The sequence below is a fragment of the Numenius arquata genome, chromosome 9 (assembly GCF_964106895.1).
Source record: "Numenius arquata chromosome 9, bNumArq3.hap1.1, whole genome shotgun sequence".
NCBI lineage: Eukaryota > Metazoa > Chordata > Aves > Charadriiformes > Scolopacidae > Numenius > Numenius arquata.
The window spans coordinates 10,411,225-10,424,757 of NC_133584.1; the positions used below are offsets into that span (position 1 = coordinate 10,411,225).

Sequence of the window (13,533 nt, forward strand, 5' to 3'; positions counted from 1 at the left end):
ATGAGAAGAAAAGGTTAGCCTTAATTTTCTTTGCTTCTCCCCATCTATAAGCACTCTGGCAGCCACGGCCGTTGGTAGCAGGGCAGTGTAGAGCTGCTGCCGCAAACCTCCCCTGCACACGGAGGAGTTTCTGTGTGAGAGCTCTCACCTCACCAGCACGTGGTGGTGCTCACCCCAGCGCGCCCAGCACGATGCTCCCACCCAGCTCTTCCCCAGCCTTCTCCCAAGCAGATCTGTGTGGTTCCCACTCAATTTGTTGGGAACCTGATGGATACTCTACCTTTTCTATAAGGAAGTTCTACTCCAATAGAGGCAACGGGGAAGAGGGATTTTATGTCAGTTTTTAGGAAGTAAAAGGACTGGAGCCTGTGTAGCACTGAGAAAGAGAGCAGAGCTTTTTACCAAGTAAAGCCACAGCTCCTTCAGCTGGAAGAAAAAACTGGGCGTTTGGTGTCTCACGTGCAGGCTGGCCCGGATAGCTTCTGTTTTCACAGATTTAAGCCAAGCAGTTCCAGCTGACCCTGCAGAGCTGTCAGAGCCGGACAGCACGGCTGCCCTAGACGGACTGAGCACAGACACACCCGGGGAAACCCAGAGCTGCTCTCCGGTGCGCCAGGCTCAGCTCGTTAACATCGGCTCAACCTCACGTTTTTTCCACTGAAACTCAGACAGATACCCTGGGCCGGTGCGTTCCCACAGACCGAAAGAGAAGAAAACAAACCATGAGATTTCCATAACCCCAGAAGCAGGAAACCAGTGGGTTTCCCCAGCTCAGCCAGGCAGCGCCTGAGCCCTGCCCCTGAACGCCAGCCTGGCTGCAGCAAGCGGCAGAAGTCGAGGGAACATCACTGCATGGTTTTGCCTTTCTCCAGCTCATCTCTTCAGTGAATTTCCTCAACTTTACAGGCATCTGCTAAATCTGTTCTGTTTTGTTTTTTTTCTTGAGCTACGCAATTTCCACCCAGCCCTCGCAGCCCAGACTCCATCCCACTTGTCATCAGCCAGTGCAGGGGGAGCTGCAGCTGGAAATTACCCCCGGCTCCTGCACCGTGCCTGGAGCCAACCCTCACAGAGCTGCCGTCAGCTTTATATACCTCTGTGTCAGGCATTAAACATTCATGCTGCTTATACAGCGAACAGAAAAACACAGCCTATGACAGGCTCCGATGAAAGTTTAATTGGGGCGTGAGGGTGGGAGATGAGAGCGAGCCCCGGGGGGGGACAGGCAGAGGGGACCCCAGTGCCTGGCAGAGGCGTGGGACGGGAGGAACCACTCCTGGAGCAGTCCCAGTGCCTGCATTCTTTGGCATCACCTGGAGCAGAGGTGGCTGCAGATGGGGGACCGGGAGGCTGAGCCCACCCTGCCACGGACAGAGCTAGAGGAGATCACCAGCAAAATTTCAGATCTCAACAAATGGAGAGAAATTTTTAGTTTCCGTGGGTAAGATTTTTATTCTGCTTCATTATCATGTTTTTAATTCCAGGTGGTTTTTTTAATATAATTTGTTAAGTTATGTTTTATTACAATACTTATGTGACCACGGAAAAAGGTCTTCGTGTACTCAATAATGTAAGTACTATAGCTTTTACCCTTCCTTTCTTTTGGGGTTCTTTTCTGGCTGGTCTCCTGTTTCTTCTTAAATTAGCAATGCCTCTGTTGTGTGGGTTTTTTAATTTGTATTTTATTTTTCACTTTTCAGTTTGGAAATCAGCAATTCAACTCATCAGGTAACTGTTTCTCTAAAATGTAACATTTGCTATTTGTCTAGTGGTTTTTCCAACTGTTCCACCAATTTAGCACATTGAGGAAATCACACATCTATATATGCAGCACAGCAGACAGTCTGTCTTTATTTCTTAAGCTCCTCCTTTAGGGAACATGCATTTTCTTCAGATATTTTAAAGGAATGCCTTCCTGATCTAAATCAAAGTGGCAGAGTAGTCCGACATAAATTAACCTTTCTGTCTAAAAGTAACAGTTTTCATGGTCAGATTTAGAACACAGGAAAAAAAGGATAACAAATTAAGATCTCTAAAACACAAGTATTTGGAAAACCTGCTGTGTTTTTAGGTTGAAAAGCACTGAAGTTTATTCCCTGTAATTCAGACAAACACAACACTACTTTATACTCCAATCATTAGCTTGTAGGGTCGTATTTGTAAAGTTCGGAAAAAACTGGAACTCTAACATGCCAGTGCCCCCCAGCCACCAGTATCCTGCCTCCCTGCCCCTCTGGAAGCTCACCGCAGGTTGTTTTGCCCACCCCACTGGGAATACTGGGTGTCGGGGGAGTAACTGTCAGCACACACCAGGCAGCACCGTGGGACGATGCCCCGTCTGCCCCTCTCTCTGTCCAGCCGGGCCAGGGCAGCAGCAGCAATGGACTACCTGGAGATGGAGACCCCACGGGGCCGCAGCCACCTCTGCCCCCCACCGCCATCCCCAAGCCCCTCCTGGTCCCGCCGGACACAGGTGGCCGACCCATCTCCTTGGAAATGGCAATGGTGAGCAGGCCTGCTGAATTAAGCATGAGTGGTAATTTAATCTCGTTAACAGAAAGAGACTCGGGAGCCTTACCTGGCGTCCCAGGAGGCTCAGCGTATTGCTGGGCTGCAGCCTTCAGCCTTCTGTTAGCTGGAACAGAAGTGTATCATCGTCATGATTTATTTACAAGACTTTTAAAGAACATGGTTGCAACGCAACCTTAAAACTGACATACTATAATTCTCATTAGATAATAGGTCAAATGACAAAGTGTAATGTTTCCCCGCTCTTTGGTGCTTTCCTAGGGAATAGCCTCAGAACAGAGGAGATCAGCAAGATATTTCTACTCTTACCCAATTACCCGGGTTTAAGAGCACCGCTCATGGGTGCTGCTGCCCCTGCCCCTGTGAAGAGCCTTCGCCAGAAGCTCAGGGGGTTTTTGCAGGAGACGGCAAAATGGGCCAGTGCCGACCTTACTACCCGTGACCTCCCACACCAAACCGGTCCCCTGTCACTTCATCACAAACCTAATGAGAAGCCCAAGGGCTTAATACCAGAGGTGACAGCCTAGCCAGGGCTGCCTTACTGAACACACATCGGAAAACCTCCAATCCTGAGGAGATTTAGATACACAACCGCACTTACTGTCAGCTTCACAGGAATCCGCCCTCTCCAGCTCATCACCCGCTCGCACAAATCACCCAGATCAGTGGCGAGCACTTTTTAATGGGAAGAGCCATGACATATGTTTAGTTTACTTGGCTCAGCGAATACATCATTCACCAGAATTAATTCGGAAAAGGTTCCAGGTGGGCCCAGGCAGTGCCCAGATTCTCAGGGTGGTGCAGGGGTAGGCCAGGAGGCAGGTTCACCCCCCTGGCCACTCAGCATGAGGGTACATCATGGGGCCATCACCTGCCCATGAACGGCACCGCCTGCCCTTGCTGCCATATGCTTGTGTTGAAAGTTACCATAAATGGAACTCACCGATATCATCAGAGACTACAAGCACATCTATTTTAGGTGGAAACCACATGAATTTTTGAACTTTCTCTTTTAATTCAGCTGCCAACCCACAAGCTGGCTGTGCGTGCCTGGCCACATTCTGGACCGGGACCTGCTCAGCGCTGGCTGTGTCTGCTCTCCGAGGGGGGCCACAGACAAACCCTGCTCTGCTTCCCACCAGCACTGCGCCACCCCGGCCACGGCTACACAGCCACTTTACAGGGGGTTTGCAGGGGCAAACACAGATGTCTAATTCTGTCCCCAGAGGTGCCACTGATGAAGGCAAGTGCCTTGCCCAGGTCTTCCCCGAAAAGGTGTAGCGTATCCGGATGTAAATTATTTACACACTGCAGCTGTACTTCACAGGAGTGGGTAAATACTGAGTGAAGTCACTACATAAACCACAAACATCACCTTTGCTTTGAAATTATGGGGCCTGATTCTTGCTAGATGATTTTACGCTGCTCTGGCTGCAAGCACACAGGCTGAACCCGTACCCGAGACCTCTCTGACATTACAGATCCTTCCTGATGCTAGGATGTGAAGGGAGCCCAGCCCAGCCTGTCTTTCTCCTCCTCTACAGGGGCTGCGAAAGCTGCTGTTTGGAAACACATCCCACCTCTTCAGCTGCGAATGGGCACAAGCGTACTTCAGGTTTCGCGAGCCGTATTCTGACCTGGCCTATGCTTTAGAGGCAGAAAAGGTAAATGGTTCGGTGCAGCGATGGGCACCATCTCCCCAGCACCTCAGCCACTTGTGGGAGCTGGTAGCCAGTGCTGGGTACCATCTCCCCAGCATCTCAGCCACTTGTGGGAGCTGGCAGCCAGCACTGGGTACCTCGGTGGTGCACGTCTGCTCCCCATTCTCTGCATCCCACGGCAGCACCCCACGCTCTGCATGCCTGCATCCCACGTTCTGTTCCCCTGCATCCCCCACCCGCATCCCACACTCTGCACCCCTGCATCCCACACTCTGCACACCCGCACCTCACTCTCTGCACACCTGCACCCCTGCCCGGCTGAGCTCTCTCCACAGGGCTGATTGCAGCGGCTTCCAGCCCCAGCCATGCTCCACAGCTCTCCTGAGCGAAGTGGAGGAGGTGAGATGAACTGTCCTGATCCAGCAGCACACTGCAGACACAAACTTTAAATGCCACGGTATTAAATGCTTCCAAGGTGAAGGCTCAAGAGAGAAGCAGCAGGTTGTTGTAGGTGGGCACAAGTAAGAGGTACTTGCCCTTTTCTTTTTTAGGAATTAGAGTTACCTTCTTCTTACTGCCCCACCTGGAAACCAAATAGGTGAATTTACCTGCATTTTCATTTGCTGAAAGAGGGAGATTTTCTTCTTTCTTATTTACCATCATAATACTTCCCCCCAAAAAGAAGAAGACCAAGATATACACTTAAAATTGCAACTGCCTTTAACCTGCCAGCAGACTAAAGTGTTTTTTACAGATGCAGGTGAAAGTCTCTGAGTCATCTGCAGAGATGACAGCCCTGACGAGTGCAGCCAGCACAGCTAGGAGCTGGGCACGGTCACCCTCGTGCACGGCCCCACATCAGCCCCATGCTGCCTCCAGACCCCAGTCCCTTTGCTGCATGGCTGGAGGAGAGAAGAACCAAGCCATGGTGCTTCTAGGCATGCATGGTATCTGGAGCTGGGAGCCCTTCCCTGTGGCTGCAGTGCCGCAAGGCAGGGACCCCCACCTGGGACCTCCCCTCCCCGTGAACCAGGCCCACCCCGGAGTCTTTTCTTGCGTGAAAGCTTCTTGGTTTTAGGAACATAAGGTCTTTTTCAATTTACTTTTCCATTTATCTCAGAAGCTGTCGGGAGCGCTCCTGAATTCCCAGGGAGAAAAGAAAAATTACCCTCCTGTACTGACAGCAGGACGGCTCAGACTAGCCAGGGACTGGATTTCCAGGAGAGCGACAGCGCACGTGCTAGTTTGGGCTCCTTAGCACTGGAAAGTGTTGTCTTTCTGTTTCTAGGGGGGAACAAGAGCTATTCTGATGGCTGTACAAGCGCACATCATTAAATACCTGCTCTTCATAAGAAACACAGAATATACTCACCTGGAAAGGTAAGAAGCTGAGCCTTCCCCCGGGACACACAGAAACTATTTCCTAGCGTTATTAGGACTAAGACAGACTATTGGCAGTCTCTAGGTTTAACTGAACTAGACCCAGGTTCAGGTTCGAAGCGACAGGTGGGGATTTGCACCCAGGAGACAAGCTTTGTCTGACTCCCAGCCAAGGCTTTTTCCTACCAAAATGTTTGGTTTTGTAACGGTGGCAGTTGCTCCCTTGTCCCACTCCCTGCCACCATGGTCTCAGCCTGCCCCAGTTGCACTGGGAAAGCAGAAAGGCAGGGCTCAGCCCCTGGTGTGGGGACACCCAGGTGGCAGTCCCCGCGGGAATGAAAGTCCCCACGGCAGACACGCCACTCTCAGCGCATGGGAAGCACGTCTGCACCAGCAGCAGTGATGGCACCACGCACAAAGCTAAATGCCAAGGAAGAAGGGCACAGCTCGATGCGTAGCTGCCTCCTGCACAAATCCCCGTGCCGCTTTGCAGCCCCGCTTGTCACAGCTGCAGAGTCCTCCTGGTCACCAGCTCACGCAGGTGGTGCAGGACCTCGGGGGTCCCATCCAGCCCTGGCTAGGAAGGGGCCCGTTTCACAGCCAGGTTCAGGCTCAGGGCTGGGGGGGGCTCTCAGTATCCCCAGGGACGGACCCTCAGCAGGGTTTCCCCTGGCATCCCTGCCCCAGCCCCTGTTTCCTGCCCCGCAGGCTGTGCAGGACAAGCCGGCGGGAGCAAGGGGAGGCACTGGCTGCGGCCCTGGCAGACACCCTGTGGGCAGCAGGAGGAGGTGGGAGAGCCGTGATCTGCCTCCTCACCCCAACCCTCCATCTCATGCCGAGCGGAGACTACAGACCCGACAGCTTCACGGAAAGAGTGAGTACAAAAATGTCCTCTGCAAACAGGATTTTCTTCAAAGACACCTTTGGGCCGAAATTTTTAAAGATAAGAAACATGAAATCTGATAAACCTGTTCCCTAACTTACGGCACACCACAAACTGCGAGCACTTTAGACCCACATTCCAGCCGCAGCCTGTAGGACACTTCTGCCTCCTTGTAGAGGCGTTAGGTGAGTCCAGAGGCTGCCATTCCTTTTCATTAAAAGCTGGTCTTTCTTCTCCTGCAAAAAGGAGCAGGAGAAAGCATTAATGTAAATCTGTTCCTCTAACTCTTTGTATAAAGTGGAACTCCTCGGTTTAGGAAGGGGCAGAGTAGACTCTTGCATTATTCTTTCATTTGTCTAAAGGAAACATTGAATTAAAATTCTCAGCTTTGGTATAATGAATGTCTCCTTTACCACATTTTCCGCTGTGCTCGTGCCCGACAGATCCAGCTGTTTGAGTTCTTTGAGAAAGCAGCAGCTCAGGAGTTCATCTTTGACCATATAAACTGTGTAAGTATGGGATATTTGATTTGTTCTGAGTTATTTTGTTGCTTGCTTACATCTTATTTCCCATTCAAAAGTGGACCTTATGGAGATCAACAGTATTGCCTTCAGCAGGACATCCAGACTGTTAACCTATGGTCAGTTCATGGACCATTTCTAACCTTTCCTACAGGAAACGATCCTGCTCCCACTAAAACTCCCGGGACTTTACCCACCAATGTCAGCACTCTCAGGCCACAAACACTGGGTAAACAGGGGCAGCATTTTGTCTATTACTCAAATATAAAATACCGTTCCGTGCAACTTTAGCAAAAATCTGGGGGGAAAAAAAGTCTACAAAACCAGCTTAGCCAATAACCAGACGTTTCTTCTTCCTTTTTTCACCTGATCTGACTCAACAAAATTAGCTACAAAATCTTCCCAGAATAACACCTTATTTGTTTGGCTCAACATACTCACCTAAGGTTGTATTTAAGCAGAGCAATTGTTTTAATTAAACATCATATACCTGCCATAATTCCTTTTCTGTGATTGCTTATTTCCTTTTTCCAGTTCAAAGGCGAAGGAAGTCATGGAGTGATCCTGTTTTTATACAGTTTACTTTTCTCTAGGACACTGGAAAGGTATATTTCATTTTTCTTCTGAACTGGTCTTTTCCTTGTTTTACCTAAATGTCCGTTCTTAGTCGAATGTGGAGAAGCAAGCGTCCAAGAGGCAGATGCTGCCCTGCTGACTGTGGTTTATGGGTAGGGATGCTGTACATGCCAAGTACCTGCCTGCACGCCCTGGAGCAGGCGGGAGGGGCAGCAGAGAGAGAAGCCTTCTTGCATACACAGCTGAAATAACACACGATATAAAAACAGGAGTGATCCCACGGACAGCAATAATCACTGTCACAGCCAATTAAACTTAAACAGGAAAATCACAAGAAGTTTATTTAAGCATGGAAGAATTCTGCCAGGGTGGCTGTGCTGGCAGAGGTAACCGATAGGGTCTTTCTAAACTTGGTGAAACTAGGTTTGAATAAAGATGCTTCAGAAAGGTACAGAAGAATAGTTATACCAATATGAAACATGATTCATACTAACATGACACTATGACAGCTATTTAGCAAGAAATCGCACCGCCACATGAAATAGCTGCGCTTGGGCTATGCCCGGGGTATTTGAAACCTTTCAGCAGTAACTGCACCCAGGGAAATCCCAGCTCTGGCTGCAGGGGGTCAGAATCTCACCCTAAATTTGAATTTTGATAGGAACAGATCTGAAGTGCAAGAGCTCCAGCTGAGCATGGAACTGCTGTGCTGGCAGCAAAGAGAAAGAAACAAGTCTATGGAATTTCTCCCTGTTAATCAGACAGTGATGTACAGTGATCCCTCCGGGCACCAAAAAGAATGCTACCGTAACACTTTGTGCTTGCTCCTACAGGGTCCAAGAAGATTTAGACAGCATGGCAAGTCCCCTGTTAAACATCAGTTTTGGAAACATCACCTGTACACAGGTACAGGTAGATTAGCCTAATTTCTCAGGTTTTCCTTTTTTATTATGCCCACATTTGATTTAGGAAAAAATTCTCACTTGTTAAGCTGATGGGAAAAAAAGTATAAGGCCACAGAAAAATACTTTGCAAATTTTAATCATGACTGTCCATTTAAAAACCGGACAGTGATGATGATGACGATGATGATGACAACAATAATAATAATTAATAATAATAATAATAATGCCAGAGGTAGCCTGGTGTCCCTCTGCTCCTGACAGGCACAGCAGACCTGGGAGTGGGACCCCAGGGGCCGTGTTGCAGAGGGCTATTGCCCTGGTGCCGGGGGGTGATGGTGGGCTGTTTCCCCGCAGGCCATGCTCAGCCTCCTCCTGACGGGCCGGGCCAGCCCGCGGGAGCTCAATGGTGGCCAGGAGCTGGGTCATGGCAGTGAGACGTGGCGGCGGCGTGGCCCGGTGGGCTACCTGTGCTGGGACAGGGCACAGGTGGAGCGGCAGGTGAGCGCTGGCAGGACCCCGTGCCCCTCAGCGCAGTGGCTTCGGGGCAGAGCCAGCCCCGCTGGACATGTTGTCTCCCCTCTCCCAGGTGTGCCATGAGCTGAGGACACCCCAGCTGCCCATCTGGCTGTGCAGCATCTCTGGCAGGCATGGCGTCCTCTTCAGCACCGACAGCCAGCTCCTCTCTGACTGGAAAACGGAGAGAGTTTTCCACCTGTACTTCTACAATGGGCAGTGGGAGCAGACGAAAACAGCCCATCTAACGATAGGTACTTACCCGAGCTCACCGGGGCACGACGGGAGGTGTGGGTGTCATGTACAGACCACGTGTAGAGCTGTATATGTGCATAGCTAGGTGTGTCTACTTACACATACAATTAAATGTTTAATATATTTATATATATATATAACTATATCATAGAATGATTTGGGTTGCAAGGGACCTAAAAGACCATCTAGTTCCAACCCCCTTCCCATGGGCAGGGACACCTCCCACTAGACCAGGTTGCTCAAAGCCCCATCCAGCCTGGACGTGAACACCTCCAGGGATGGGGCAGCCACAGCTTCTCTGGGCAACCTGGGCCAGTGTTTCACCCTCCGTTGCTATTAAGCCCCCATCATCCCAGTAGGAATGCCTTAATAACTAAGTGTCCCAGAACAACTAGCAGGAGAAGGGAAACCCACCCCTCCCATGGGACAAATCCTAGGAGAGAATGTTCCCATAACTGCAAAGTTTAAATGCAACAGGAAGCAGAATCGTTTCATGATTAATTAAAAATTTTGAATAAACCTATTTCTAAGGCAGCAGTGCTGGGATGCAGGATGGGCTAACAGCACGCTTTCAGCATCTAACTTAGACTTAAGTCGGTATTTTCCCGCCCAGCAGCCAGGTGCCACTGGGGCCCTCGTGGTCCCTCTCAAGTTTTAAATCCACACCAGGAGCAATGAACTGCTCCTCGTAGCATCAAATGGGTTGAGAACCAGGCTGGGTGCTTAAGAGGCGAGTTTCTTGTATCTCTGTGCCACATTCACAGCTTACTTTCGCTTTCTGAATGCCCAGCCCCTTTTCCTTGCTCCCTGTTCACTACAGCATTCAAAGTAAAGAAAGAAACTTGAAAACACCACATTAAAGGCTAAATTTGCAGGAAAGAAGGGTGAATTGAGATTCACGGTCATGATATGCCACATGGCCACAAAAGAGGATGTGCATCTGTTCAGAAAAACAATATGCACACATACGTCATGAGGAGCGAGAGCTGCATTTATAGCACCTGAATTTCCCAAGGTGGGGGGCTATGAAGTGTGGGGGGCAGGCCCCACCAGCCCAGGGAGGCCAAGTCGGCATCATTCTAAGCTCCCTCCTTTTTAAAACCTTTTTGAGGAGGGGATTCAGACTTTTTTTTAACTGCGTTTCCTTTTCAGACACTCATTCGCATCCCTGGGAAGAGGACCCACGTGAAGACCCAAGCAGCCCAGGGAAGAGGCGTCCTCCCTTGGAGATGGCCATCAGGACCAAGTGGGCAGGAGCAACTGTAAGCTGGAATGGGACAGAGCCCTTCTTCTGAGGAGTCTCAGCATTCCCTGCTCGCCACTGACCGCACCAAACACCACAGTCTGCAGGAGAAAAAACGCCTTCACCAAGAAAACAGCCTTTGGCACCCTGAGCCCTGTTTGCCAAGGTGTCACACCCACTGCGAAGCCTGTGCCGGTGAGGAACGGTCGCTAGCGACGGTGCCTCACTGCACACATTTTCCAGCTGGTTGGATGCAGGTTCCTCTGCTTCCCACGACAGCTGGCAGAAAAGGAAAGAAGGTGGCAATTTTCTTTCCTCCCGTGCCAGGCAGAGATGTTAAAGAAATCAAGGTGTCTCTTAAAACTGCAGTGGAAGCGAAATCAATATCGAGCACTGACAATACCGTGTACATCTAATTTATTTAATCCAGCGTGCGCACCTAATTTAGCTGTTTTCAACGAGTCAGGTTTCCTCCCAGCTCTCTGCAGCTGTGACTTCTGCAACTGGGTCTCTCTCCTGCTTTCAGTGACAGCTCGAGCGTGAACTCTGGCCAGGTTGGCTCACGGAGCTACCCTGCGTCCCGCTCACCAGCGGGGAAGTACAGCTCATACATGGGAACTGGGGCAAAAGAAGGTGCTCCTTGCTGTGAATTCAGTGATTTTACTGACTCTGAGCACTCCTGGCACCCTGCAGCAGCCTGGCAAGCTCGGGCAGGGCACATCGCTCCTCACTTGCATTAACCACTTCCCACTTCCTTTTTAATAGACATCATCCAAAAAAGATCTATTAGTCATACCAAAAGGTGTGTTGCTAATGACAACTCTACTGAGAACAATAAACCTTTCTGCAAGTGATCCAGAAGTTTGGTTTAAATTATTTGGATTTTACAAAAAAAAAAAAAAAAAAACCAAACCAAAAAGAAGAAGAAGTAGTAGTGGTCACAACCAGCCTGAGATTCAGCCTGGTCGGAGCCAGGAGCCCGCTGGTGAGCAAGCTGATGCGGCATCCGCACTTGTCATTGCCCCCCTTCTTCAATTTCTGCTCAATTCAGAGCTCCCCTGAGCACGTGCCATCCCCACTGCAGAGCTGTGGGTCAGCCGAAGCACCGCAGTCCCCAGCTGCTCACAGCCCCGGTGACACCATGACAGGCGTGCCACCACCACCCAGGCACAGGCGCCACGTGGAAGGACCTGGGGCAGGGCTGGGAGTACCCAAAACCTGGGGGCATCGGCAAGATGGCAGCACCCAGCACCAGCCACCAAGCTGCCAGCAAAAGCCAGAGCCAGAGGGTGCTGGCAGGGGACAGGCAGGAGGGCACGCTGTGCCCCCTCCCCACTGAAACCTCCTGCCAGACTGGGAAGGCCACGCTGCCCACCCAACAACACCCAGAGCTGCCCAGGGGGCTGTGAGTCGGGGCCGGGGAGAAGGGAATGGAGGAGAGCCCACTTGCAACAAGACACTGCAAGACAGCACCTATTTTAACTGGGGAATGCCGGCATGCGCTTATGCAAATAATGAATTAATAATGAATGAATGAAACTGTGCGGTAAATGCTAACGAAGCTCGCTCAGCCAGCACAAGGCAGTATATTGCAAGGCTCTATGTATGCCGTATAACAGCTGAACGGGTTACTGTGGAGATAAAAGGGTGCAAAAACAACTGAAGAAAGGTCAATAAGGTCCTCAGGGTATTTCAGCCCAAGCTGCAGCAACATCAGTATCAATCTAGCTTATCCACATAATTGCACTTGGTGTTGGCATAAAGCATATCGAATGAAATGAAACAACAAAATCATTTCGCAATTTGCAGGAGATTGTGAAGAGCAGACCTGCTAACATCTTACTTCTAGAGAACATCAGTAGTGCATATTTGGATTTTACCCAAGATATCAGGAAAAATTTCTTCACCGAAGGCATTGTCAAGCATTGGAACAGGCTGTCCAGGGAACTGGTGGAGTCATCATCCCTGGAGGCGTTTAAAAGATGTGGCGTGGAGGGACATGGTTTAGTGGTAACTTGGCAGTGCTGGGTCAACGGTTGGACTCGATGATCTTAAAGGTCTTTTCCAACCTAAACAATTCTGTGATTCTATGAAAGACCAGCCTTCTAGAGCTGTTTTCCACGCAAAGCGGCAGCGTCGGTCCTTCCCCTTGCTCCCGACAAGCCATGGGGACAGTCAGCGTCTCTGGCCCTGCCTGCACCAGCTCCTGCTCACACTGCAGAGGGAACCCCGGGTCTGTGCCCAGTCCGTGCCCATCTGTGACCACACCAGCCACTCTGACCACCAGCAAAGGCCGGGGAATGGGGCTTCAGGAGCAGGGTTGCCCGTCCCTTCGGTCACATCATCGTCCCCGGGGTGCCCCGTCTGCCACCTTGGCTCTCGCTCACCCACGCCCCACTGCTCCCCGTCCCAGTCACAAACCCAGGTGCAGCAAACACCCGCCTGACGCTACAGACAGAAAAGGGAACAGAAACTGAGCGGCACCAGACTGCAGGAACACACGCCCTCACCGCCTCCCTCGGGCTTTCATCTTTCTGCCCCCATGTCTTCATCTCTTTTCATAACCTTCTTGCCGTGCAGGGCTAAATTTAAGCTGCTAATTTCCCTCAGTGAGAACTAAGCCCTTGCTCATTTCTGCGAGGCAACATCACGCTTATGGATGTTTTAAAAACAAGAAGCAATAATGACACAACCTGGCTATTGGACAGACTTGTCTGAAAAAAAAAACAGGTGAGGGATGGGGGAGTTTAGCAGCTCTGGCACCTCAGAAAGCTCTGTCTTTGTGACAGGGACGACAGCTGCAGCTTTTCACTTCTAGTCTGGAAATTTCTTTGCAGAAGACAAATAAACCTTGCAAAACTGCACACGCATCCCACAGAAGCTCCTGGGTGCTGTCATGCACTCAAACACAGGAATATTTGGGGGGATCGGGGGCTAGCTGAGAAACAGTTTAAAGTCTTGGCAAGGAATGCAAGAAACAAATCCTGACACACACAAATAAAACCCATGCCATGTTTTGCCACCTTGCATCAGCCAGTCTCAAGGAGGAAACAAGTATCAGAGCCTC

The 13,533-nt window shown here is 50.4% G+C and overlaps 1 protein-coding gene across 1 annotated transcript; it reads left to right on the forward strand.

Annotated features, from left to right (window-relative positions):
• Positions 1 to 1,334: 1,334 nt before the first annotated feature.
• Positions 1,335 to 10,518, forward strand: MINDY4B (MINDY family member 4B). The gene is made up of 12 exons (XM_074153566.1): positions 1,335 to 1,441; positions 1,701 to 1,728; positions 2,359 to 2,505; positions 4,074 to 4,193; positions 5,479 to 5,570; positions 6,279 to 6,444; positions 6,897 to 6,962; positions 7,509 to 7,579; positions 8,384 to 8,456; positions 8,810 to 8,953; positions 8,985 to 9,222; positions 10,376 to 10,518. The coding sequence occupies exons 1-12, from the start codon at positions 1,335 to 1,337 to the stop codon at positions 10,516 to 10,518; spliced, it is 1,395 nt and encodes a 464-aa protein (XP_074009667.1).
• The last annotated feature ends 3,015 nt before the right edge of the window (positions 10,519 to 13,533 follow it).